The 25,112-nt window shown below is 41.1% G+C and overlaps 1 protein-coding gene across 3 annotated transcripts in view; it reads right to left on the minus strand.

Moving 5' to 3' along the window:
* The window catches only part of IGF1R (insulin like growth factor 1 receptor), a 171,297-nt gene that overhangs the window by 126,292 nt on the left and 19,893 nt on the right, over positions 1 to 25,112 (minus strand). For all 3 annotated transcript variants that reach the window (XM_021552606.4, XM_021552605.4, XM_085588922.1), the window contains exon 2: positions 14,620 to 15,165. In XM_021552606.4, coding sequence (XP_021408281.1) covers positions 14,620 to 15,165 — 546 coding nt within the window. The remainder of the gene's footprint in view (positions 1 to 14,619; positions 15,166 to 25,112) is intronic.

The raw sequence follows: 25,112 nt of genomic DNA on the forward strand, positions 1-25,112 counted from the left end.
CCTTCTGAAATCCAAACTTTCCAAATGGAGCATGACAAAAGCTGAAGTCCTGAGTTAACTTCCACAACAAGCTACAGGCACGCAGGGGAATCTGGTGTGCCGGAGCAGTTCTCAACAACATTGTTATCAGAGAAATGCTGACATCCAGCATTTAATCTACCAGCAAAACTGGAGTCTGCATTCTCTCTCACCAGAGCCTCCAAAGCTCATCTGCAGCACAGACTGATCCATGCTTTAACAAGACATATTAGAAAGCAATTAAATTTATTTTCTGGTTGATTTCTGGATTCAAATAAAACATGTCCCCAGGCTATAACCAGCAAGAAATTCTTCACTTACAATTAAATTACTGGTTACTTTTCTGCACTCCTTGTTGGGGTTAAATGAAAAAACACCAAAAAATAAAAAATAAAAAAACAAAGTGCCTGGGGTTCCACAAGGCCTTTCTCTTACCATAAAACAATCAAAGCTCCATGGCCATTTTCCCACCCAAACAATAAAAGTAATAAACACTACTCAGACATTCCCAAAACTGATGGATTAACAAAAGAGGATGAAGGGTGTGGGGGGTAAAACGAGGTCTGACAACAACAAACCCTGGGGAACACACAGGACTGGGGAGATTCCACCAGCCCAATTAGAGCCACGTGACCCACGTGGGGTGGAATTGCTCTGAAAAAACAAAAAAAATCTCCAAAAAAAGCCCACAAAATCCGAAGGGATACACACACAGGAAGAGACACGGCATCAGCCTGGCACTTCGACCTCCTTTTTGTGCGTGGAGCACGAGCCAGGCACAGCCCAGGTGCTGCTCCGTGCCCAGCCAGGGGGATTGTCCCACGCTGGGACACACCTGCAGCACCTTTCCCATCCCTCTGCACTCCCAGGGCAGCACAGCCACGTGCAGATGCTGCGTTTGGAGCTTCTGCCACAAAGCACAGTGAAATCACAAGGAGTGCCCACCACTGGCTCCAAAAGGAGGGGAATGGAACTCAATTCCACAGCTAAACTGGGGATTTTTTTTTCTAGCTACCTACAGAAATAGCTGCAATAATCAAAGGCTCTCTGACATCTAGGATTTTTAAAAAGGAAAAAAAAGCAACAGAAAGACCCAGCGAAAACTGCTGTCAAAGCCAACTTAGAAGATTAATTATAAGGTGTCTGCTTAAATAAATAAATCCAGTGTAATTGCAGAATCTAGAAATTACTACTATGGATTATAAAAGCCACTTCTGGTTGGCCTGCTCTAAACCAACCAATTTAAAAACCCATCAGATATATGAATGGCATAAAAGCCTGGGTATAAACAGCCATGTCAAGTGCATTGTCTGTCTTCAAGTAAATTATATTAATGAACCAAAATTGTTTGGTTGTTTTTCACACCATGAGACAATGTTTACACTTGGCAAAATCCTCTGGCCTAGATTTTCAAATAGGACTACTGGTTTCAGGCACCTCACATTTGATTTGTCAGACCACCCACCAGAGAGCTGTGAACCAGAACACTTCTTAAGAGAAATAAAATCTGTTAGCCAACCAGGGTATGGCACCAACAAACCAAATTTCACCTTTTTTTTTCATTCACAGAAAATGTTGATAATGCATGTCAATCATTAAAATGGGAATCCAAACATTAAGTTAGAGTATGACGCCACTGCTTCATAGGAAAAACACACTGATGACTTAAGGAGCAGGGAACAAGATAAGAAATCAGTGGCAAGACTGCAGCAGTTCTGCCAGTGACAGAAAGTTGATATATTCAAAAATCCTTCCTATAAACTGGAGGATGATTTATTTTATCCATCTTGCCTTAGGATGAAGAGTGATGCATTCACAGAGAAACACCCAGCATTCATTTAGAAACTCTGGTTTGCAAATGCATTTTGACAGAATGTCCAGAGAGTAAGAATATGAGATGCTTCCTTAATTAAAGTTCACTTGATGAGGACAGGCCTCTAAAACACACCCCAGTCTAGGCTTTACCTGAAGCTGCTGATACCTGCACCTCTGTGTCTCAAACTAGCAAAGAGTTTCTCCACCCGAGGCACAGCCCAGAGTAGCAGAAATAAAAGACATAAGAAATCAAGCAGCCCTCTATACTCCACGCTACAAAGCAAACCATCTGGCCTAGAATATTTTTCTCAACAATTACTATTTTCTTGCCTAGTCCTACACAATAGGTAGTGAGGAAGCAGACTAAAGCATGTCAAAAGAAGCCTTCCAAAGGAAATGCACTTAGAACAGACCCTCAGGAATACTTTCCTCACCTGGAGACAAGACTGCTACAGATGTAAGAGTCATTCAAGTACAGATAATGATTTATCTGGAAGTCGTTTTGAGAAGCAATTCCCTTGTATAATTAAGGAAGCTTGGCTCAGGGAGCAGGGAGGCAAAGGCAAACAAACAAGTTTGCAATCAGAGTGTAACTTGCATCCATGTTTGTGCTCAGAAGAGAAGGGCTTGCTAAACCTGAGTTCCTGGTCCCTGTTTAACTGGTTCATCACTTGCCCCTGGCTGTCCCTTCAGCTCTCACATCTGCAACAGCACAAACACTGTTTTTATTATTTCTGCTAATCTTATATTCTATGTATTACATACAACACTAAGTGTTTATTACTTCAGCATGTGGGTAGGTTAAACCACACCTGCTTCACAAGAATGGAAAAAGAAATTACTAGTGCAACAAAGCACTTAACAAGTAAATTAAAAGAGTTGAGTACCTCCTTCACCTAATTCTACTCAGGTACACATTACTATAAGCACATTTCTAGACTCTTCCTCTGTTGGTGCTGCAGTTACTATACTTCAGCTATCATATCCTAGAAAGTTCCTGTTTCCAGACTCTCTTTCCTACAGTACAATGACAAAATCAACCTTCTGTACCTGCAACCCCTTGTAATACAGTTCAAGGTCTCTCTCCAGATACTTCAAATGCTCCATGGAAATGGCTCAAGCTACCCAAGAGATCCCATCTCACTGCTGGGAGTGCACAGCAGCAGCATTTCACCAGATAGTCACTGAGTACCAAAAAACCCATCAGAACTTAGAAGCACAGAAAGCTGAACCTTCATGTAAACTGACTCCAGAACGCAAAATGACCAAAGACTTTACAGCTTCCCAACTAAGGTACAAACACATTCCCAAACATATTTCAGCTCTCTCACAATTAATTTTTCATCCACAAGACACACCCATTCACCCACACAAAGCCAAACAAGCCCAGCACAAACCCTATAAATTTAATCAAGGAAGGAAGAGTAAGCATGAGATGTTTATTTCTATTTTTAAATACTTGGGAGGTGCCCCAATACTCCCTGCCTACATAGATAACTAAGTAGGTGCTCCAGAACTGTGAGATCCAGTGCACGATCTGGCACGAGCAGGCACAGCCAAGTAGCAAAACATGAGAGAAGCTCAAAAGGCGATTAAGAAAGCTATTAAGAAAGGCTTTTGAAATAATTGTTTCCTCTAAGCCAGGACAGACACTAACTCAGGGTGTTACTGCAGAGAAGAATACATATATATATACACACATATATACATCCGTATTCAAGCACACCGAAATGCTCTAAGCAGACTATGGTTTATAAAGAACAAGACAGTCTCCTCCTTGTTCCCACAGTTTGTTTCTGCCTCAAGCAAAGTTGGTTGCCACTCTGGTTGCTCTCTCCCTCACCCAAATGGTTTGCATAGCAGATATGCTGAACAATCAAGTTTGAACCAGGCCCTAATCCTGCTGACTTTTCTCGCAAAACTGCTGGAAAGGAATTCTTCCTGGCAGCTGCAGTGCCTCTGCTCATTAGTTTACCAAGCAGCAGCAGAATGAACTGGACAGGCACATCATTTCTGTGCTGCTGCAGAGAACAGAGATAAGGGCCAGGCAGGCAAAAGGAAGGCTCCCAGTTTCCCAAACACATAATGGGAAGGAGAACAGAAAAACAGAGGTTTGAGAAGAAAGAGAGCTTGCAAGTACCCAGGCAAGTTACTGCCACACTTGCTGCTGTTGTGGGAACCTCCTTTCCCTTTGCTGTAAGATTTGAGGGTGAGGATGTCAACCTTTTAGGTTTTTTTTAACTCCTTCTTTAGGGCATTGTGTTTAACCAGGCATGGCACAGTTATTTGCACCAATTCCAGTGTCTCCTGGATACTAGAAGAATGAGTAGGATAACATTGCAAAATAGCTGTCCACTTGCTCATGATGTTCTTTGTCCAGGCAGCACCCTCACATACAGGTCAGATCATGCAGCCCACTCAGCACGTAGAGAGATGCAAATGTTTTTGCTTCTTGCTATGCAATTTCCTTGAAGTAACCCCATTATTGCACACTTAATGTAAACAGAGCTTTGCACCATTTATGGCAAAAGGTGAGCTCTGTGTTGTTGAACAACATTTCCTCCTCCTCCCTCATCCCAGGCCAGCTACCATGTCAATAAATATTTAAAAAGTAGACAAGAAAACCAAGAAAGCTTCATAGCTTGATGTTTTGAGTTACTACACATATGATGTTGAATTTATCTACTGGAAAGCATATGGACATTGTATCCAGAATCCAGAGCATGAACAGCACAGGACAGGTACAGCACATTGATCTGAGTACCGTTAAAACAGTGCCATGATTAAAACAGCAATGCTGGTTCACAGAAAATGTTCCTTTTAGACCAGGCAAGAAGCTAGAGCTGGAACTTGTGATCACCACAGACTTCAGGGGTCTCCCACTGTCACCAGGGACCTGCTGAAAGATTTCCATGGCATTCTCCACTCCAGAAATGCCCTCTGACTTCCTTTTCTCCCAAAAAGGTCATCTGACAGGTGCACATAACTCTAATCATTCAGAGTAGCATCCTAAGGGTAGAAAATAATAAATTTTTTGCCTAGGAAGATGATTTTTTTTCATCTTTAAGATGTATTCCAATTACTAATATTCTCCTGTAAACCACTTGATCCTAAAGCAGCCCTTGAATTTAAGATCTCTCTACAGCTGGTTTGCTGGAAGCGGTATTTGTTTTTCCTGCCACCACTCTCTTCATCTCCTGGTGCAAGGTATTACTGATTATTTTAATTTCTTTTCTACAGAAGAGAAATGGATGCACACAGACAAACAACTGCAGTGAACAGAAGAGGAAGAAGGCTTCATCTCTGAATTAGGGATTTGCATACTGGTTTTATCTGTAACACCCACTGCAGTACTTTATCCCAGACTCTCAGATCTCAAAAGACAGAGCAGACAGTGACTCACTGCAATTTCGGTTCTGTATGTAGCGCTTCACGTGGACCAGTCAATTCTGATTCTGCCAAACAGCCTTCACAGGCACTCAAAGTAAACCAGCTTCTCTAAAAAAGAGCTCCTATTCATGCGCTGCCTTCATGAGGAAAGCTCCAGAGATGGAAGGGAATTTAGTCAATGTTTCCCCTTTGTGCTGTAATGATTTAAGATTCAATTAATACAACACAGGGAGGCACTAATTCCGAAACACCTGCCTTCGTGATAACTGGATTAAGACCTCCAAACTTGCTGCACTCCTACCAGTGCCAGCCTGCCAAATGACAGCAGTTGTCAATAGCGACCAACTGGAGGCTGGGGTTTCCACTAAATCCTAGAGCACTCTTTAAAGAGGATTCCCCACAAAAGGGAAAGGGAAAAAAATAGAAAAAACACCCCACTTGACAGCTCTGAATTTGTTTAGCCAGAAGTCACAGCTCCTCTCCTGCACGCTTTGAAGGCTGGAGACTGGCTCCTATCAGATCCTTTCAAATCCCTCAAAGAAAGGGAAGAGACAAAACCAAATAAAGGGGATAGGGCATCCTCAGAGACAGAGCTACTCCCTCACTGATCAATACACTCTGGGCTCTAGAGAGAACAGCTCCAAGAAAGATTTTGGGGCAAAATGCTGGCAGGGTGGGGAAGAGCAGGGCAGCTGGTTGCATTGGGAGAAGAGCCAACAGGTTTGGGCTTCAAGTGGGGTTTTTCTCCTCTTTTGTCCGCCTCAAAACAGGGGTTTTCTTTGGATTCGTTTGGGCAGCATGAAAAAAAAAGTGTTTCAGAATTAAGACCATGCTGGTCTGAAATCTAGGGAGAAACTTTTGAGGCTGGTGTGCCAGACCAGTAATTAATAAAGTGAAACATTTTCCTTACCTTTTCAACACTACAGAAACTATTTCAACCACACAAGAAGGAGCTGAATTTTTTTTTTTTTTTTATCCTTTACACTCCTTCATCACCCTGACCTATTGGAACCACACTTGAAAGCTCGATCGGAGCATTCAGTGATACATAACTTCCATTTTAGTGAAACAATCCATCTGCTCCATGTGACTCAGAGCCTGCTTTAAGAATGCAATACTGTTTAGGCCAACGGTTGCACCGCACAAAGTGTTTTGTTCACATGCATTCCTTTGGGATGACAGAGCCTATCCACGGCCCTAACGGTTGGGGCCTGTGGTTTTTTTCCCTCATCCGCTGAATGCTGCAGTGACTAAGCTGACAAAAATTCCTAGCCAATTATAAACCCACTTAAAGAGACAGGCAAACCCCCTGCAACCTTCCCTTGCTATCCTATACGGGAAGTTTCTATACATAGAAAAACATCTCCTCCTCCCAAGGCCTGCGTTGATATAAAAGACTTTCTCTGCGCGCCCAACACTTCAAACATGCTTCCTAAATGGCATCATTTCCCAAAACCATAACCTTTAATCATCCATCTATATCCCTCACACATGAACTGGAAAAAAATAATTAAAAAAAAAAATTAAGCTAAATTGACCCCATAATTGATTGAAAATTTAGAGAAGCCATTAATGGGGGAAGATGAGCCTGGACAGCCATTCAGCAATGTTCATTAAGGGGGGAACAGTTAAGTGCCTATAAACCCAATATTTTGCAAGAACACATCAAGAGGGTCACATTTGGTGTACAAAGTAGAAGTTTGATCCACCTAAGAGCATAAGTTGAACTTTAACTAGCAACAACGGAGAACTTTTGAGTTGCCCCTCAAATCCCTCTCAGCAATCAAATTCCAAAGAAAACACCAGCCTTTCCCAAGAGTCATGTGCTGAATTCATCCACTGTCAAGGGCTACACAAATACATTTAATAATTAGCCCGGGCATATAGAACAGTGCTTTGGGCAGGTAACTACACGCTCACTTTGCCCAGCAAGAAACAGTAAACAAAAAAAATATGGAGAGAATGGCATATGGTTTCCAGCTTTAAAAAGCCAGGCTCTGGGGCACCTCAGACTCTCCCCATTTTATGGTGGGCAAACTCGTTGCTAAATCATTTTTAGCACTCGCCTGATAGCACATGCACATTCCATTCCCAACACTCAAAAGGAGGGGGAGGAAGCGACAGTCGACAACTGAACCAGGCTGAGTTCACCTCAGAAGAAAAAGGCAATTCAACAATCTGTATTAACATATTATTATCCAAGCATCTTTATATTAGAAGTTAATTCTCATCGACTTAAAAAGGAAATCCCAATATTAGTGGGAGAAAAGGCTAAACAAAGACTTCTTCAGGACTGTTAAACACTGAAAAACTTGCCACATAAACATGATTTATGAAAATGCTTAAGGACAATCAATTCCTACATTAATGTGAAGGAAAAACAGGAAAATGGCTCTTCCTATGCAAAGTTTTTAGAGAATATGACTCCTATCCAGATTGAGCCTAAGTTTCCCCTTCCTTCAGTCAATTTCAAATTTAATTGCAGATCAGCCATCACAAAATACGTATTTCTACACATTCCATGAAAATGGGACAACTGGACAGGTGAAGGACAGATCACTTTATGGCCCTCCACCAAGATAAGAAGACTGCAGCTCAAGTCCACCCCTTGTCTGACATCTATACAAGCATTACCTGCCAAAGCTGAAACCCCTAGGAAAACTCACAACCCACTCCAAGCTGGACTCATTGCATGGATAAGGGCCACAGAAATCTGCAGAAAATGCTAAGCCAGGCTGAGTTTGCCTTGTCCCTGTGACATCTGCAAGAACAGAGCAAAACCACAGCTTTCTTTTAGTTTTACACTTGACATTTCCCTGACATTTTCCCTATAACACTGCTAGCTGTTCTCAGCTCCCGGTTGTTTTGCAAATTCATCATAAAATGAAAGCCTTACATTACATCTAATTAGCTATCCAATACAATTGTCTATTCTATTAACAAACATTTGTCTAATATATATCAATGGCGCCTGGAAATCCACGTTAAGCACATTAATGAAAGATCTGGTTCAAGTTTGGATTTGTATTTAATTGCATAGATTTAACATGCCACTGCTGCATAGGAAAGTAAACCAAAAAATTCTCTAAACAGGGCATCACTTTCAGTCTGCTCCAGGATGAAAACAAATCATTAAGAACAGCAGAGTGCTGCAAGCAAAACCAAAAGCATTCTGTTTCCAACCCTAGCTAGCAGCAGATTATCAAGTTTCTGAAACATCACTAACACACAGTACCTCTAAAAGAAAATTTAGGATGTGACTGAAGTTTTAAAGCACTTCCTTTTATTTTTCTTATTTTAAGTTCAAAATAAATAAACATCATCTTAGAAATCCTCACTGGATGTGACTGCAGCCACCATTTCTCTCTCCCCCTCTGCTCCATAGCCTTGGACCCCTTGGGCTGCAGAGTCATTCCCTTCTCCCATGAGCTTCCACATAACCTGAGGTTAGACCAGGATTTATTTTCAAGCACTCCCCATCAGAAGGTTGTCAGGCACACAGTGTGCAACCTGGTGAAGCTTTTGTATCCTCCTGTAAGGAAGAACTGGCACTCTTTTCTTCCCCAGCCTTTACCACACAGCATCAGAGAAACTCAACTGAGGAATGAATATACACACACAACCCAGAAAACCAAGGAATTACTATTTCCTATCAGTGACCTCCCAACTGCACTTCTACAGGGCTTTTTCTGACACCAAAACAGTTTCTTGGCACAAGACAACTCAAGTAAATCTATTAGAATGGTCTCTAATAAAACAGAGTTTGTATTACCCAGAGTAACTGGGCACATACATTTAATCACTCCACCACCTATAAGGAATTGTAGTGCCACTGAAATCATGGCCTCATTTACTGTCTCATTCCACAATACATGGATTACCCCTTCCCATTATCTCAAACAACACAAAGAAAATGAAATTTCTCCAATAGCATGGATGGCCACTAAAATGTAGCTCCAAAATTTATTCCAAAATGTGGGGGAAAGTTCTAAATATTTTCGAAGTATTCTTAAAAGTTAGTTGCTTTCTCTTTTTTTTTTTTTTTTTTTCTTTTTGGAACATGTAGCAAAGCGCTGGACTGAGCTCACTGCATCATCTTTTCATACTGGAAAATGAAACTCCCAAATTTAAAGACCTCTCAAAACAAACAAATCTCTGAGCCAAAAGAAACTAGGAAGCCACGATGAGTACTTAACATTATCACATAGTTTTAGGTGGCTAGTGCAGGCTGCAAGATTCTTCCCAGGTTATGCCATTTTATAATAGAACAAAGAAAAATGGCAAGTATACATTTGTTTAATTTTAGCCCTTTTCTCAGAATATAAACCACTGCTACAATAATTAACTGCAGATTGGCCTAAACTGCTCTGCGGCCATTCCAGCTTACTAATTAAATATGCTCTCACAGCCATAATAAAAATTCTGGGAAACCTCTGGCTGGAGAGCAAACTTCTCAGGAGGGAAGCAAAAGTCAGCAAAAAAACTTCATTCAGAAGGAAAACACTAAGAAAATCTTTTTAACGTACTCCAGATTTTTCTAACTCAGTGACACCAACTGTGCCTTTTACAATTATTATCTTTTTGTGACTATTTATTCCTTTCAGAAGATGTTTATTTGCTGGAGAGTTTGCATACCACCAAATACAACCAACAAAAAACCTGTCCATTTCAAAATATGGTCAGGTTTATATGACACCTAATTTTTTTTAAACCAACAAAGGTAGTATTAGTGTTACGCAGACCAACACCTAACATTTTACCACATCTAATTTGCTTGCTGAAAGAGTAAAACTTAAAAGCATGTTGTCCTCTGCTGACATATATAATATCTACTATATTTCAGTGTTCAAGGGGGAAAAAAATGCAGCAGAAAACAGAAAAAAAAAAGGTATGCAAAGATAATTTTAAGAAAAATAAGATAATTTGATTCATCATCTCCAGCTCCCAACTTCTTCCCCTCTCTTGCTGCCTACGCAGTTCATGTATGTTCACTGTTTCTAAAGGACAGAGGAATACAGTGAATACTCCTCAAAGAGGAGAAGACAGGGAGAGAAAAGGGGGGAGAAAAAGTGCAGCACATGTTTTTCAGCACTACTCTGCTGAATCAACAGGGAGCAGATTCCCAGCTGGTGCACACTGTAAGCACTGCACAAGTCAATGGAGCCATGTCAAACGACACCACTCAACTGCATTATCTTCTGAGCTCCGTGTAAACAAACAGGAGCAGATTCCGAATATTTGTGAGAATACATCATGTTACTGTCTCCATATGTTTAAACATTTTAGTAGAAGGCACATATGGACCACTCTTCCCACTCACTGTCATTCTCTCCCTCCTGCTCCTCATACACTGTATCTTCTCGGGCCATTGTCAAACTAATTCAAAAATGAATAAGGATACATTTTCATTAAAAACATTTTGTGCTTAGCTGCCATCTGCTTCATTGGCCTCCAAATCCTCACATGCCTTTTCCATGGTCCTCAGTTTCACACATTGAGAAGCTCAAAGTTTTCTCCTGTTGTATTCTGCAGTGAGGTCTACATGAGCTATTGTTTCATGTCAAATTCATCTCTTGAACCAAGTGCTTAATGCTTACAGCCCTCACCATGCCTTCTTTCTCTACAATGCCAAATTACATATCCTTTTTTTAATGCCTAAACTCTAATCTTAAAGGTCCCACACACACTTCAGATACTCCCTGTCACTGTTTTTATGAGAAGCATGGCTATTCCACTCCCTCTGGGAAACATGGGAGCTCCAATTTGCTCTCACAAGGGGGGGACCCAGACAGTGCTCTCGTCCTGACCCACAGAAGCAGCAGCTGAAGCCAACACCCCTTTCCTGAGAGAGGTAACAGCCTGTCTTCATCATAACCAGACCCATTGTCTTTTCTGAGTAGGAAAAGTTTCAGTAAGTGTTTGACACTGAGCACCTCCAGCTTGACTGGGGGAAAGAAGACAAATAATTAAGATAGGGGGAAAACCCAACAGGGCACCATAGGTCTTATATACAGATCACTGCTATTACTTTTTTCAAATAGTTTGCCCAGCTCATTTCTTACAGCCCAAGCAATAGCAAAAGTGTCTTAGGAAGCATTAGCTGGACTTGCTTGAAAAAAAGAACACAAAGGTTATGGTAGACCAGGGATCCTGAACTTCCAGGCAGGCTTTCAAGGGTGTAATTTACATTTGGTTACTGCAGGCTTGGAAAGGTCTAGTGACTAAGGCAGCAGACCTCAAAAGTTAATCATCAGCAAGAGGATTACAGAAAACAACCCAAGTTTTCTTTACAGCAGACCACTGGACAGGCAGAGCTAGTGTGTCATCAGACACAAGCCTTGCAAGGGGTACAGTGGGAACAGTTTTTCTGGTTCTCACATCAGTTGCTGAGCAAGATGCAGGCAGCTTCCATAAACCTTTCTAGCAGTCACAACTGCCAGAAAAAAAAGAAAAACATAAAAGGCCATAGTCTCATTTGTATGTCTGGACACTCAGTTTTTATCTTTTCCATCTCCACCTGTGCCCCAAAGCACTGATGCAAACAAACAACTTCAGTACTCTCCTTTTATCTTGAGGGATTCTTCTATGTGGCCTTGCAACCCCAGTGAGGCACAGCTGGCATTGAATACACCAACATAAAAGTAGGTGCAAGTCGGAGAGAAGAGAGCATGCCAAGCCCAACACAACATGCTGCAGCTCCAAAGAGAGCAAACTCGTATTGCTGCTGCCTTGGGGCACTCAAAGGTAAAGGAATGTACACTACACAGAAACCAGGGCAACCAAACTGGCAGGAGAGCTGCTGACGCTTTATGCTGAGCCTTAAAAATACCCAGAAAAATCTAAAAGTTACAGTTTCTTTGTAGCTTGCTCTTTTATACAAGTGTCCATGGATTATTCTAACTCGGACACAGCATATCCTTCCCTCCCTCCTCCCTCAGCATTGTTCCTGCACAAGTTATATTGAAGGAAGCACAAGCTTCTTCCTTTGTTTGTGAGCAAGAAAAAGAAGGAAAAAAACAACTTCCACTCATTGGCAAAACTAAACAGAAGCCAGGCTACTTAAAGTACCAAGTGTTCCCACACAACATTTACCCACCAACTTCAGATCTTTCAGCGTAAAACCTAAACAAGGACAAGAGAGATTTAATACACACTCCTCCAAAGACACAGAGCAAAGAAAAATAAAAAGGCACAAAGTAACCTTGAATGACAGAGAGCATTTTCAGCTTGACATTACTGTGACGCACAAGGAGAATGTCAGGGTTAAATTAGATACTGTACTAGAAAAATATTCCCTGGAAAATAACATAGGTGTCGTATCTCGACCTGTAGGAAAACGCCAACTGAACCACTCAGTAACTGAAAGGTCCTTCCTTTTCTTCTTTTTCATGTCTTGTGTGATTTCATACTGCAAGAGTCCTCTCCTGATCAGGAGTTCATTGCCAAAGTGCCCGAGCAATCTAGCAGGGGAGACAAAAAGCTTCCTTTGGAACAACTGCACTTTTGTACTTCCCTTGTTTTTCTTCAGAGCAGGAGTACTTTGGGGTTGTTTTCTTTTTACATGAATGGCCTGCAAGTTTGAAGTCATCTTCCTTCAAGTCTGTGTCTTAACACAACAAACAGATTAGAACAAGCCCAAGTTTCTCACTCTGCTTATTGATTAGAACTTGATAATTTCTTTATATGCTGTACATCCTAAGATACTCTAAACCAAATTGTTTTTCCACACAGTAATGCTCTTAACGAGCCTTTCAAGGCTGTTTTCCAATACTTGCTTTCTTCTTCACAATCTCCCATGAAAGGAGATGAAAGCATATATGGAAAAAAAAAAAACATTACCTACACCCTTGTCTTCAAAGTCCTGCTATCACAGTCTATGACCTCATTTTATTTAAACAAATTTCTTCTCATGTGTATTTGGGATCTAAATTATTTTAACAGTCCCTGAGATGCCAAAAAAGTTTTTTTTTGCACATTACTTTTGTCTACTCCAAATAGGCAAAGCACACAACAGAAAGCAAGTAAGTCATTATATCTCATTAAATACACTCTTTTTACATCTATTCAAACCACCGAGGGCAATGAGGTTGCACAGGAGTCACCTTGGTCACCCTCTGTAGACAACAGAGTTACACTCTGTTAATGAAGACATAAATTTGGCCTGCAGGATTCACAGAACCACTCCCCTCACCCTGGGCAAAGCACAAAGTCTCCCAGTAACAGGCTGAGGGGGTTTCTTTGCTCTGTTTAAAAAACGAACTTTATTTCCTGTAAGTATTGATAAAAGCACATACTCCAAATGCCTTTTGCAGAGGTATTTTTGGCATGTGTTGACTGAAACTGCCCCACGAGCTACTTTAATTGCAGTTCTAATTGCACAGGAGGACTCCACAAGCAACTGACAAGCCACTTTAGAAAAACACAACATGCCCAGATGAAGGTAACCCGAATACAGTCCTGATTTCTCTCACACTGTGGTGCTTCCTATCATTACGGCAGCTTTGGTCAAGACTGCATGTGGAATTTAGGAACTGTTCCTCCCAGTGACGACTGTTGGTAATTAAGTCCTACTGATACTGCAGGGCTCAGCTTTCGTAAAGTTACAGGATGAACTCAAAAAGCCATGTAATCATGTTACCTGAGTAAATTATGTGTTTGTTTACTCTATTTTTAAAAAGTGAGAAGGGATCAAGTTTTGTTTTTGCTAATACTTGCTATCAGAAAGACATAAACCTGCCAGATAAGAACAAAACAGGCAAGGGTAACCTCGCTGGAAGTGAAGATATTCATGGACTCTTTGACTCTACAGACTGTACTGTGAAAATTAATGTCCGTAAACAAGTCCTTACGTACAGGATTTACCATTACAGGAATGTCTGGAGGTGCACGCCAAGAGAAGCAAAAAACAAAGTCCAGTTAACAGCTTCAGCACGCACGGCAACAGCTCTGGCACACACGGAATGTCACTGCAGCAGGAGGAGATGGCACTCGATGGCCACCTCCTGCCAAATCCTCAAGGCAGGTAAAGCTGCCTCCAGCTTTGCTACAATGGCATTGGTTCCATACTTACACTTCCCACCTTTTCCAAGAGGAAATAACTCGGGGAGTTTGTTGGGCCGTGTTTTACAGTTGCCGATTTGTGTTTTCTCTTTTTATTTTTAATTTAAGTGAGACAAACTGTGGCAGCATTCTCCTATGAAAATCCTGTGAGAGGATGTGCTGCCACAACAAACCTTTACTGACTGGGGAAGAATCTATTTGTGTGGCAACTGGGTAACTCATGCAAACTATAAACAACTAGAATAAAAGTTTCAGTTGCTGAAGAGCTTAAAATAAACCCACAAAACTAAACATTCAAAAGAGGTAACAAAAACAGGATATCTCCTCAAATCTTACTTTTCTGGCAGTGGTTTGTGGTCCAGCAGCGGTAGTTGTACTCATTGTTAATAGATGTCTTCTCACACAATGGCTTCTCTTCCATTGTTCCCGGACACAAGTCCCCACATTCCTTTGGAGGTTTATTCCCAACGATGTAGTTATTGGACACTGCATCTAGGATGAGAGACCAGTCCACTGTGGAGAGGTAACACAGGTCAGAGTTCTTCTCGATCCGGATGGCCCCACGGGTGATGTTCCTCAAGTTGTGAAGCCCAATCTCCTTAAGATTCGTCATTTCAAAGATCACCAAGGCATAGTTATAGAAGAGGTTCCTGCCACGAATGACTGTGAGGTTGGGGAAGAGATCACTGAGGCTTTCCAAGCCTGCCACACGGAACAGCAGCAAGTAGTCAGTGATGACAGTGAGCTTTGGGAAGCGGAAGTTGCGGTAATCCTCCGCTTTGGAGATGAGCAGGATCTGCAGGAAACCCTCGATCACCGTGCAGTTCTCCAGGCGCTTCAGCTCATGGATATCATTGCGAATGTCGACATTTGGCCCGCAAACTGAAATGGAAAAGGAGGAAGAAAAGTTAGTAAATAAGCTGCAAATAGTTAGTAAATAAGGCATTCCTAAACCTTTTGAAACTGGAACGTAAGAAGGATATTCTGATGGCCATAAGATTTTTAACTTTTAATTAGGTTGCAGTGTTAAAATAGAAAATGAGTGCTTGATTTACACCTACATGGAACCTTCATTTCATTTAACCTGTCACGCTAAGCACTGCCAGGAGCACCACGGGGATGGCAGCTCTCCCTATACTCTGCAGCACACAGAGACACGTTGGGTTATTATTGCTGATGACAAGAGCTGCATTACACTGAGGAATAAAAAGATAAGCCAAATGCTTTTGCACGCCCCGCTTCAAATTAGATCATGAACGTGTGCCCAGAGCAGGGCGTCAGCCACATCACTTCAAACCAGTCAGGTGAAACAGAAAGTGATCCAGTGGTCATTATGTTACTATTTCACTCCCCACCCTGCTTAAGACACAGGCACACAAAGAGGGCATTTCCCAGAAAATTACAACTCCGGCCTCAAATCACTCTTTCCTTCCAGGGTCACACGCCAAACAAGCCCTAATTCTTGGAATGCTAGTCTTGCAGTAGGTCAGCAACAACACTAAATCCACAGAAAGCTGGTCAGCACTTCCTGCTCTGTGACTGGGAAGAAAACAAAGTGCTTGGACTTATAGCATTGAATTCCTGTTTGCATGTTCCAGTAAACCAAGTTTCACTAATTTTGGCACCAAGATATAAAAAAGTCTCTTGAGTTCTAAGAAACACAGGATAAATTTATTTACAAGAACATGGAGCATCACAGTGAAGAATCTTTCCTTGAAAACAGCAGATTGAACTCAATGAACTCAATGAAGAAAATAATGACCAAAAGGATTATTCCCAAATAAATCTATGTATTAAGTTTTTCCATATTAGAGACACATCTCAATAACAACATTAAAGGCACTAGAAGACATGTGTGTTAATAATGCAATATTTAGACACATACAATCCACTTGGACTTAAAACAAAGAACTACAGAGTGTAGAAAGCTGTTATTCTTCAAAACCCTCAGAGCTGGTCTTCTTTGGAAAACATGGAAAAAAGATTCCCCATTAGAGATACTAAGTTGCTTGTAAGCAAACAAAGCAAAATGCCTATTTATTTAAGCAACCCAAACCTCAAATAAACACCAAGCAATTCAATTTTGTGGAAAGGTTCTCTTTTAATGCATACTAGGCTTAATTATTTTAAAAACCTCTTTTCCTCAGACAAGAGGAAGGTCTAAACAAGCATTGCAGCCAAAAAACTTAAATTCTAACCCAGACAAATTGTCCAGAGATTCAGAAATTGCACTGACAATAGAAAGCAGTCCTTCCATCCCACAACACTTATCTAAGGCTAATAACTTAAGCTAACAAAAGATCCAGAGCATGAGCATGCTAAAACCACAGCAACTCTAATACCCAACGAGGACTTAAAGACTTCTAAGTCTTTAAAAGACTAAAGGACTTTCTGGTTAGAGGGACAGCATAAAAAAATAAAATAGGGCGAAATCTTTGTTAGGAAACAGATGTTTCTACACAAACTATTACCTAATCTTCCTTCTGTAAAGATTCAAGCTGAAAGCAAAGGCTATTAAATGTGACTTGCTGCACTGAAGTAGCTATGTGCAAGAAAGTTCATTCCCTAGACCTTAAAAAAAACAAAACAAAACAAAACACCAAGACTAATGTACCACCAGGAACACTTGGTCCCCATGAGCACTGAGACAGGAAATCCCCATTTTTGTACATACTGATTTCAGAAAAATTGGACTCTACTGCTGGAATATGTGTCACAGCTTGAACTTCAGGAAAACATTAAAAAGGGTGAATGGGTTGGCACTATCCATCTTTAGAAGCCAGATAGAAGAGGGAGAATATTAAAGAACTCCAAGGTAGTAGATCTGGTAAGAGATGCACTGGTTAGTGCAGAAGTGAGGAGTTCTCCCCTGAACCTGTAGGAAAAACAACCTTGAGCCTTATTAAACTCCTTCAATGAGCTGGTACCCATGTCTTGCTTTCAACTTCAGAAATCATGTTCTAAAGCCACAAACCCTCCATCCACCACAGGTACTGTGCCCTCTGCCCAAAGGGTATTTACACTCTGACAGTGAGCTTCTTTTGTTTCAAAAAGGCAAGTTAAAACACACACAATGTCCCCCATTAAACCCTTTTGGCTTCCATCTCTGCCTGCTGGCAGGCCAAGGTGAACAGTATGGCTCCTGCTATGGCAAAGCAAAAGTAGCAGAATTTATTCTCCTGCCATAAAAGTTTAGAAAGCCTAACTGCTCCAAGCCCTTTATTTTGTTAAAGAAATAAAATTTGCACTTGTGCTGACATTTTGCAGGCAAGGTTCCAGAGTGATGGGTTTAAAAACAGCTGAGTTACAATACCCTAAAGAACAATTTGTAAGAGAAATGGCAGCAACCGTTAACTAAAGCATTATATATCTGTTCGTGTCTCTGTTTGAGGCTGGGCTTTCAAAGTCGTATTGCTTTTAGCTTCATGTTTGTTTCAGCTCAAAAGTTACTTAATTTTAGATATTTAATGCTTTTATAAATCGATGAAATTTCTAGAGCTCCGTGGCAAAAGTATGCACTCACTTGCCTCAGTTATGAAACATCATCCCCTCAATATGGAAAAGGATGAAGTGCAGTGGGGTCCCACATTAGAAATTGATCACAGATGAGTGGCTGTTGACATTGCTGATTTAAGAACTTACTAGTTCATCTAGTGAGTTATGTTTTTCAGAACTTTACACATATAATGAGAACTGCAGAGACACAAATGTGAAATAGGACAAGCATTGTGGGCCATCCTGACACTTGGAAAAATCAGCTCCCATTAAAGAAGATATCTTTTAAAAAAATTTTCTTTTGGGTTCACATTGTTCACCAGAGTTAATTATACCACAATACATCATCTTTTTCTCACGTTTTTCTCTCTGCTCTGAAAAGGATTCTATGAAAAACAAATTAATCAGAGCTCAAAGTCAACTCCAATTTCCATCTGGCTGTTCTGTGTTTTCTTTGGATGCCATTTGAGAGAAAGCGTATATGGACTCACAATATAAACTCGTCTGTCAGACACAATGAAGTGCACAGAAAATGCTCTTTAGAGCATTTATACTCCATTTAAGAGTTTTGAATATTCCAGTTTAGAGAACTTTTTTAATATGACTAGGATAACTTGCCTTTGTTTTACATTTAATTCAGAACTGGAAATTAACTATTATGTATTTATTTTGCTCACTAACAGCACATAAAAATGCAACAGATGTTTATTACCCTGCCCGGCTAGTTCTGGGTAGATTATAAACACCCAGGATAATTACCAATAGTCAGATTCATGCTGTTTTCATTCAGCTGCCTACAGATTTCCAAGCCTTTCCTTAAACTGCCTATCATTTATCAGACTCGGCCTAAAACAAGAACCTAATTCAGAGTCAGACATTTGTTCTTTAAAGGCAAATGTATTTATTTTTTTAAAAGATAACTCCCCAGTATGGTAAAATACCAAAGTGAAGCAACGCAGTCTGTACCTAGACAAACACAAATGCCTCCCTGGAAACAGCTCTTTAGTAAAGGAGTCCTGAGAACAAGAAGCCCTGTTGTGCTCTTTTTTTTATGGGGAGGATCCTATGGGCAAACTGCAGGGCATATAAACTTCCAAAGGCAATAGAAATACCCACTCCACACCCCAGTCATCCAGACGATCTGCAGCCCATTCCTAGTCAGAAGAGAGATCCAAGCCGACTCATGTAACTGAGATGGGGTCAATGAACTACCAGGAAAAGTGATTGCACGTAACAGGTTCATACGAGAGTAATTAATGCTCCTTGATCTGGCAGAGCCTCCTGGCAAGTCTCTGTGTAAGTGGTGCCCTGGCTGGGAGCAGAGCTGGGCTGTGAACACACACAGCACCACTGCTGAGGACAGGCTGGGCAGGCTCCAAACCAGCTGTGTCACAGAGTGCAGTGATCCAGCAGATTCCTCTCGACCTTAACTATAATTTGCCAAAGCTCACTTGGATCATTAAAACCATTTTGACACACAGAGCTGCCTTGTCACCTTGAGAAACACCTGCTATCTCATCACCATCTATTTACAAACAGTCATTTACTCCACACACAGCTCTTCACTCTTTTCCTATATCCACCAGTTACTTCAGGTCACTGGTGACTCCTGAAAGGACTTGGCTGTTGCCCTTCAGTGTTTCGAAGGAACCCTTCTCTTCTTTCTACAAAACCTCATGCTAGCACAGACAAAGCAGCAGAGAGCTTTCTGTTCAACATTCACCCTACACTACAACTTCTGCTGGCTACACCACATCCCATCTGGACATAAATTCATCACAGCTAATTCACTATCAATACCAAGGTGTTCATGGGCAGCATTGACAGCTCACACATTCACTGGTTTTCATAAGAGAAGGATTCATTTCCTACAAGAAGCAATTTCATCATGGTGTAGTTACAAGTTTTGTATTCCTCCAGGTTGCTCCATTTAGAAGTTCTAAAGAAACACAACTATGTTAATTTTTCTTGGAAAAAACCACACTCCTTGACATTTTAAGCCTTGCCTTTGACACTTGACTTTTTTGGATGACATTAGAAGGCTGTACTGCACTGCACAGTCTCAATATCCTCCCAACTAGCCAGAAGTTAAAGATGGAGCAACCACCACTATCCAGCCCTCTCAACACCACAAAGTCTCAGACAAAACAGCACCAAGGCAGCTCTGAGTCAATCCAGCACATCCCTTTCACAATCCTAAGGCCTTTTCAGCACAAGTCTACCCCAGCTGGATCAGGTTTTCCCTAGCAACAGAGACTTGTTCAGCCTGAGCAGTCCTTTACGTCTCTGAAATGAGAACGAGAATGAGGATAGACAGCCTGCCATGAGCATCTCACCAGCAACCTCAATATCAGTTCACATTCACCTTTTTTCTGCTTTCTGATTTCCCTTTGTTTTCCCCCTCCTGAATTCACTCCTGTGAGAACTGTTTCCTTTACTTCACAGTAGAGATGCAAAGTTAATTTTAAACAAGGATACCTCCAGTGTTTCCGTTTTACAAAGAGCATCCCTTGACACTGGTTGCTGAAAACAAGCACTGAAGGTACAGAAATTGATTTAATTCCACATTGTTTTCCTGACCAGGGGTTGTAACACCCATTCTGAGGGCCAAGTCTGTGATCCACAAGGTTCCAAAGAGTTCTTTTTTAAGGGAGGGCATGAGGTTGCTCAACTTCTCATCTACCCTGAAATTCTGCACAGCTGGTAACAAGCACAGTATGTCACCATCAGTGCTGGATGAATTCCCACACAAAGAAAGAACTACAAGGCTTAATACAAGAACACAATTGTGGCTGGTTCTACTTTTAGAGAGTAGCTTGCTTACACCACCACATCTCACTTTGCCAATAATGGCTTTTCTGAGCACACTCCACTCCAAGAAGAGGTTGGCTTTCCCAGACAGTTACTGCTGCTCTCTGGTCAGCACGGAGCTGATGTTACTGAGTGCAGAACATTGCTCTCTCCCAAACTGCTCTAATGAAAGAGGCCTGACCACATCACCCCACAGTAATGTCAGCTCAGGGCTGTGGGTCTTTCTGGGAGATCAGCACATCTTCTGAACAGTGTTGTTATTTATTCCCAACAGAGCCACTTCCTTTTCATCATGTGTTTTTTAGTTTTAATCTATGGCAGGTCCTTATAAATAAAAGAGTCCAAAACAGCTACTGAATGTGGCTGTGGTCCAGCTGCCCTCATCCCAGATTCCCAGCATGCAGCACATCCCTTTTCAGGCAAGCATCTCCAGAGTTCCCATCCCTCTCTCACAACAACAAAACATGTTTATTGCACTGAGTGCATTTAGATCTGCATAATGTACCACGGGCTGCATATTGACATGTTTACTATCTGCTGGATCAACTCAATGGAGGGGTTAACTGGCACACTGGAAAAAATCTTAGGGATCCGAAAAACTTCCTTGAAGACACTAAAAGGTTGAATGATGCTAGGAGAAAGAAACTGAACTTAGGATAAAGCAAATCATCAGGAGTTATCCTACATGACTGCCATTGGTTAGAAGAGAAGCAGAAGGACACATGACTGAAAACAGAAGGAATAGTCTGAAAATGAGATGCCCATAAAGACTAGAAACAGAGGAAAGTATAACTTGACCTTAATATCTCTCTTCATTTTTATTCCCACGAATTATGCATGTTTTAAGGAAGCCATCAGGACTCTCATATAGCCCTAAAATAATCCCTTTTAAGTGTTATTCAGTCATCACTGACCAGAGAGTCACTGCAGCCCATGGCCTGGGCCTAAGCCTTCTTTGTTCCTGTAGTTTCAATGACATGGAAGGCAAAGCTAGAAAGTCTGAGAAGGAGCAGCATAACAACCACAATTTCCCTTCGAGCCCATGAAAAGTTTCAGTACAGTTGCACCACTTGCAGACGTAAGGAAAAAAAAATTACTACTGAAGTCTCAGGATTCTTTAATTGCATACTCTGCAAAGAAGAAATTAAATGTGGAGTTCACAGAAATCAGTGGTTGGAGAGATTGCTTATGACACTTTACATTAACACAGGATTCCACCACCCACTGAGCTCTTGGTTTTGCCTCCGTAGTGACACTATGAATGAGATATATATTTTAGTGTCTTTAATGTACTTACACAACCTCCCACAAAATTTCTGTACTCTCTAAGCTCACCTATCCTGTATGTGTCACATCAATCACTAGATCTCTTCCCAGGGAAGCCAGCTTCTGTGTTACCTCTTGGGATGTCAGAACCAGTAACAAGGAGGGAACTAAATCTACATCACGATTCAAGCTGCTTCCCTACCCACTGAACTATTTCTCTTTACTGAATATGCTACATAAACCTCTTTACATTTACCAAGATTTTATGAAGCTACATCTTTCAAGGTGGGGAGGGGATAGATAAAAGGCACCCCACGACCCAGAAAATGTCAATCATTTTAGAGTTTGCTAAGCAATACCATAATTGAACTTAAACTTCTGTATTTCCAGCACTAGCACAACGCTGCCATCTTTGGCTTTCAAAACATGAAAGGGAATACTCAAACCCAAACAAAACCCCACTGTTTCCATTTGAATATGAGTCCTGAGAACATTCTTCATAATATATCTAAGGCCAAGAAGGAGGGCTTGGGGTTTTTTTCATTTAATTACAAGTTAAGCTTTAGAGGACAAAGCCAGACCACTAAGATCTTCAGAATACTCACAGGACTCGAGACTATATTGCAATTTAGCTTGTAATTTCTGAGAAACATAGTCTATTATCATTAATTTACCTCATGCTACTCATCACTCCTATAAACCTTTTACAGAATTCTTTTCACCCAGATTTGGAAAGAAAAAGTGGTGTCACAAGAGGCCAATCAAATTTGGTGCAAATACTTTAAAAGGCAACTAGATTCCCCTTCTCCACACACATTCTCCTTGTCTCCCACAGCCCTTAGAAAAACACACACATCCTACTTTAATCTTCTCTTCTGCCACTCTACTAACTATATATTCCAAATCCAAGGGCTCCTGTGTTACCACGCTGACCAGAACAAAACACTCACAAAAATAACCCACAAAAGGGCGACAACCCACATCACAAACTCAAACTGTCTCTGCCTTTTTGCTCTTACAATTTTCAGCTGTCATTGGCTAAAGATATCTCTGGCATTGTTGCTTTCCATGAACTTCCTCCAACTTCCCCATAAGTTTACACAAATAAAATTTCAGAATAAATCACGTTTTTGTCCCTCATCTCGCTTGGGTCCTCTCTGCCAACATTTTACTTTGAATATCAACAGGAACAGCAGCTTAGCAAAAATGGAGCCAACAAAACGAACTGAATCCCTTTAATAACACTGATTGATGCCTTCTCTACACAGCTCACCAGAGCAAGGAGGTCTAGAATTAGCCCAGCTCACGTGAAAGCAGCCTCATGACAAGTCATCCCCAAATTAATCCTCTCTGACCAAGGCTGCTCTGATACACCACATCCCCCAGGGGTTCCTGTGAAGCCACATCCATTACCTCCTGCTGCTGAAATAGCACATCAGCTGGCATGGATTCCTGCTCATCCTCATGGGTGCACAGGGCAGGAATGGAGGGAGGGTAACATCCAGCCCAGAACCCCCAGCTACCAAAGCCAGCAAAAGAAGCAGCAAAATTTTAACCCCGATCTGCAGTACCCAGGTTATGGGCAATGCCTGTAAGAGTCTCTGCTAACTCGAAGATGAACCTCACCAGCAAATTCCTCACCCATTAACACCCCGTAGGTGTCAAACACTGAAAGCCATTGTTTGAACCCTACAGTGGCTGGAGCTGAACACTCTAACCCCTGGCAAGCTGCTCCTGTGCTTTTATAGGCAAGGGAAAGCTGTCAGAAGCACCAGCTGAATGCAATTCCAGGATAATTCCCTGCAACACTGCAGAGTCACAGCCTGGTCGAGTTTGTGAGAAAATTGTCAAACAACAACAACAATAAAAAATAAAATAAAAAAAAATAAAATTAAAAAAAAACTGCAGAAGAAAGCAAGTAATGCCCAAATCTCTAAAGATGAGCCCACTCCTCACTCCTCACTCCTCACAGGAGACAGACTTCAAACCTCTGCACTTTTTCTTATCCCACACCTTGACAGCGCCATAAAATGAGCACGTGCCATTCTACACAAAATGTGTAACATACAAGTGAGTAGGTGGCACATTATGATCAATAACTATGAGAGTAAAACATTTTTAATGGTGCTAATAATGTTTAAACCCAATGCCAGCAGCTTCAGTCTAATGCCTGCTAAAGCAAAAATGGAAGACTGAAATTACAAGCTGTTTATAACACTGAATTTATGTTTCACAATCTGTGATGACAATAGAGCTTAGCAAAAATTGTCTCTCCTGGGGACTGTTCTTTCCACCTTTAAAAAAAATAGTTGTGCACATGATTTTATTTATTTGTTTTTAAAACAGTTGTCTGCACATCCAAGTGACTCAGCAATTGGCTGACAGAAACCTATGGGATATGTACTTAGGTAGCTGGGATATGCAGCCAAATTCTTCCAGAATGAAAATTCATCATGTGGCTGGGCTCAGCAACTCACATTTAGGAAGACTTTACCATGCCACCCTGCAGTAATCTAGGAAAGCTGTCACTCTTTAAAAGCTTTTGGGGATTTTTTTTAGTATTATTATTTTCCAAAAATGGCTGCCTAATCAGGCCAGATCATTCAGGCTTCATGAGAAGCCAACTGACAAAACAATATCATAACATACAATTGCATCCATAATGGTCAGCAAAGGATTTAATAGTGAGTCATAGATCCACAGAAAAATTACAAGTCTGATGCAATTACTCTTAACAATAAGCAACACAGGGCCCTACTATGCTGTGCTAACCAGCTCTTAAGCAGTCAAACACTGAAATCCTATATTCTCTGGCCTTCCACAGCAATGTTTCTGTTTTAACAAACTAAACTAAGACTTCCATTAGTCGCTTATTTCCAACAAAATAGAAATTTAACATGGTGCTAAAAAAACCCAATGATCTAACTGAACAGAAGAAAAAGTTAATGCTGTCAAACTTCATTTAACAGAACAGGGAGCTCTCCCACCCCTCCCTTCACATGGCAGCTACACAGCTCAAAAATCACATAGGTCATGCTGTAACCTGCTTTCTCAAGGCAGTTAAAATATGACCAACTTGCAATCCCCAAAAAGGGCTTTAAAGGTATTAAATTACATATATGCAGGTGCTGTGGGGCTTTCCAGCCATGAGCTAACTAGGTTGAAAAAAGAACCTTCCTCTCCAAATACAAGGTAAAACACGTGGGCTGGCACCAAAGACAAGGTAACGTAGTTCAGGCCTTATCAACCAAAAACAC

The sequence above is a fragment of the Lonchura striata genome, chromosome 10 (genome assembly GCF_050655825.1).
Source record: "Lonchura striata isolate lonStrDom1 chromosome 10, ASM5065582v1, whole genome shotgun sequence".
NCBI classification, from domain to species: domain Eukaryota; kingdom Metazoa; phylum Chordata; class Aves; order Passeriformes; family Estrildidae; genus Lonchura; species Lonchura striata.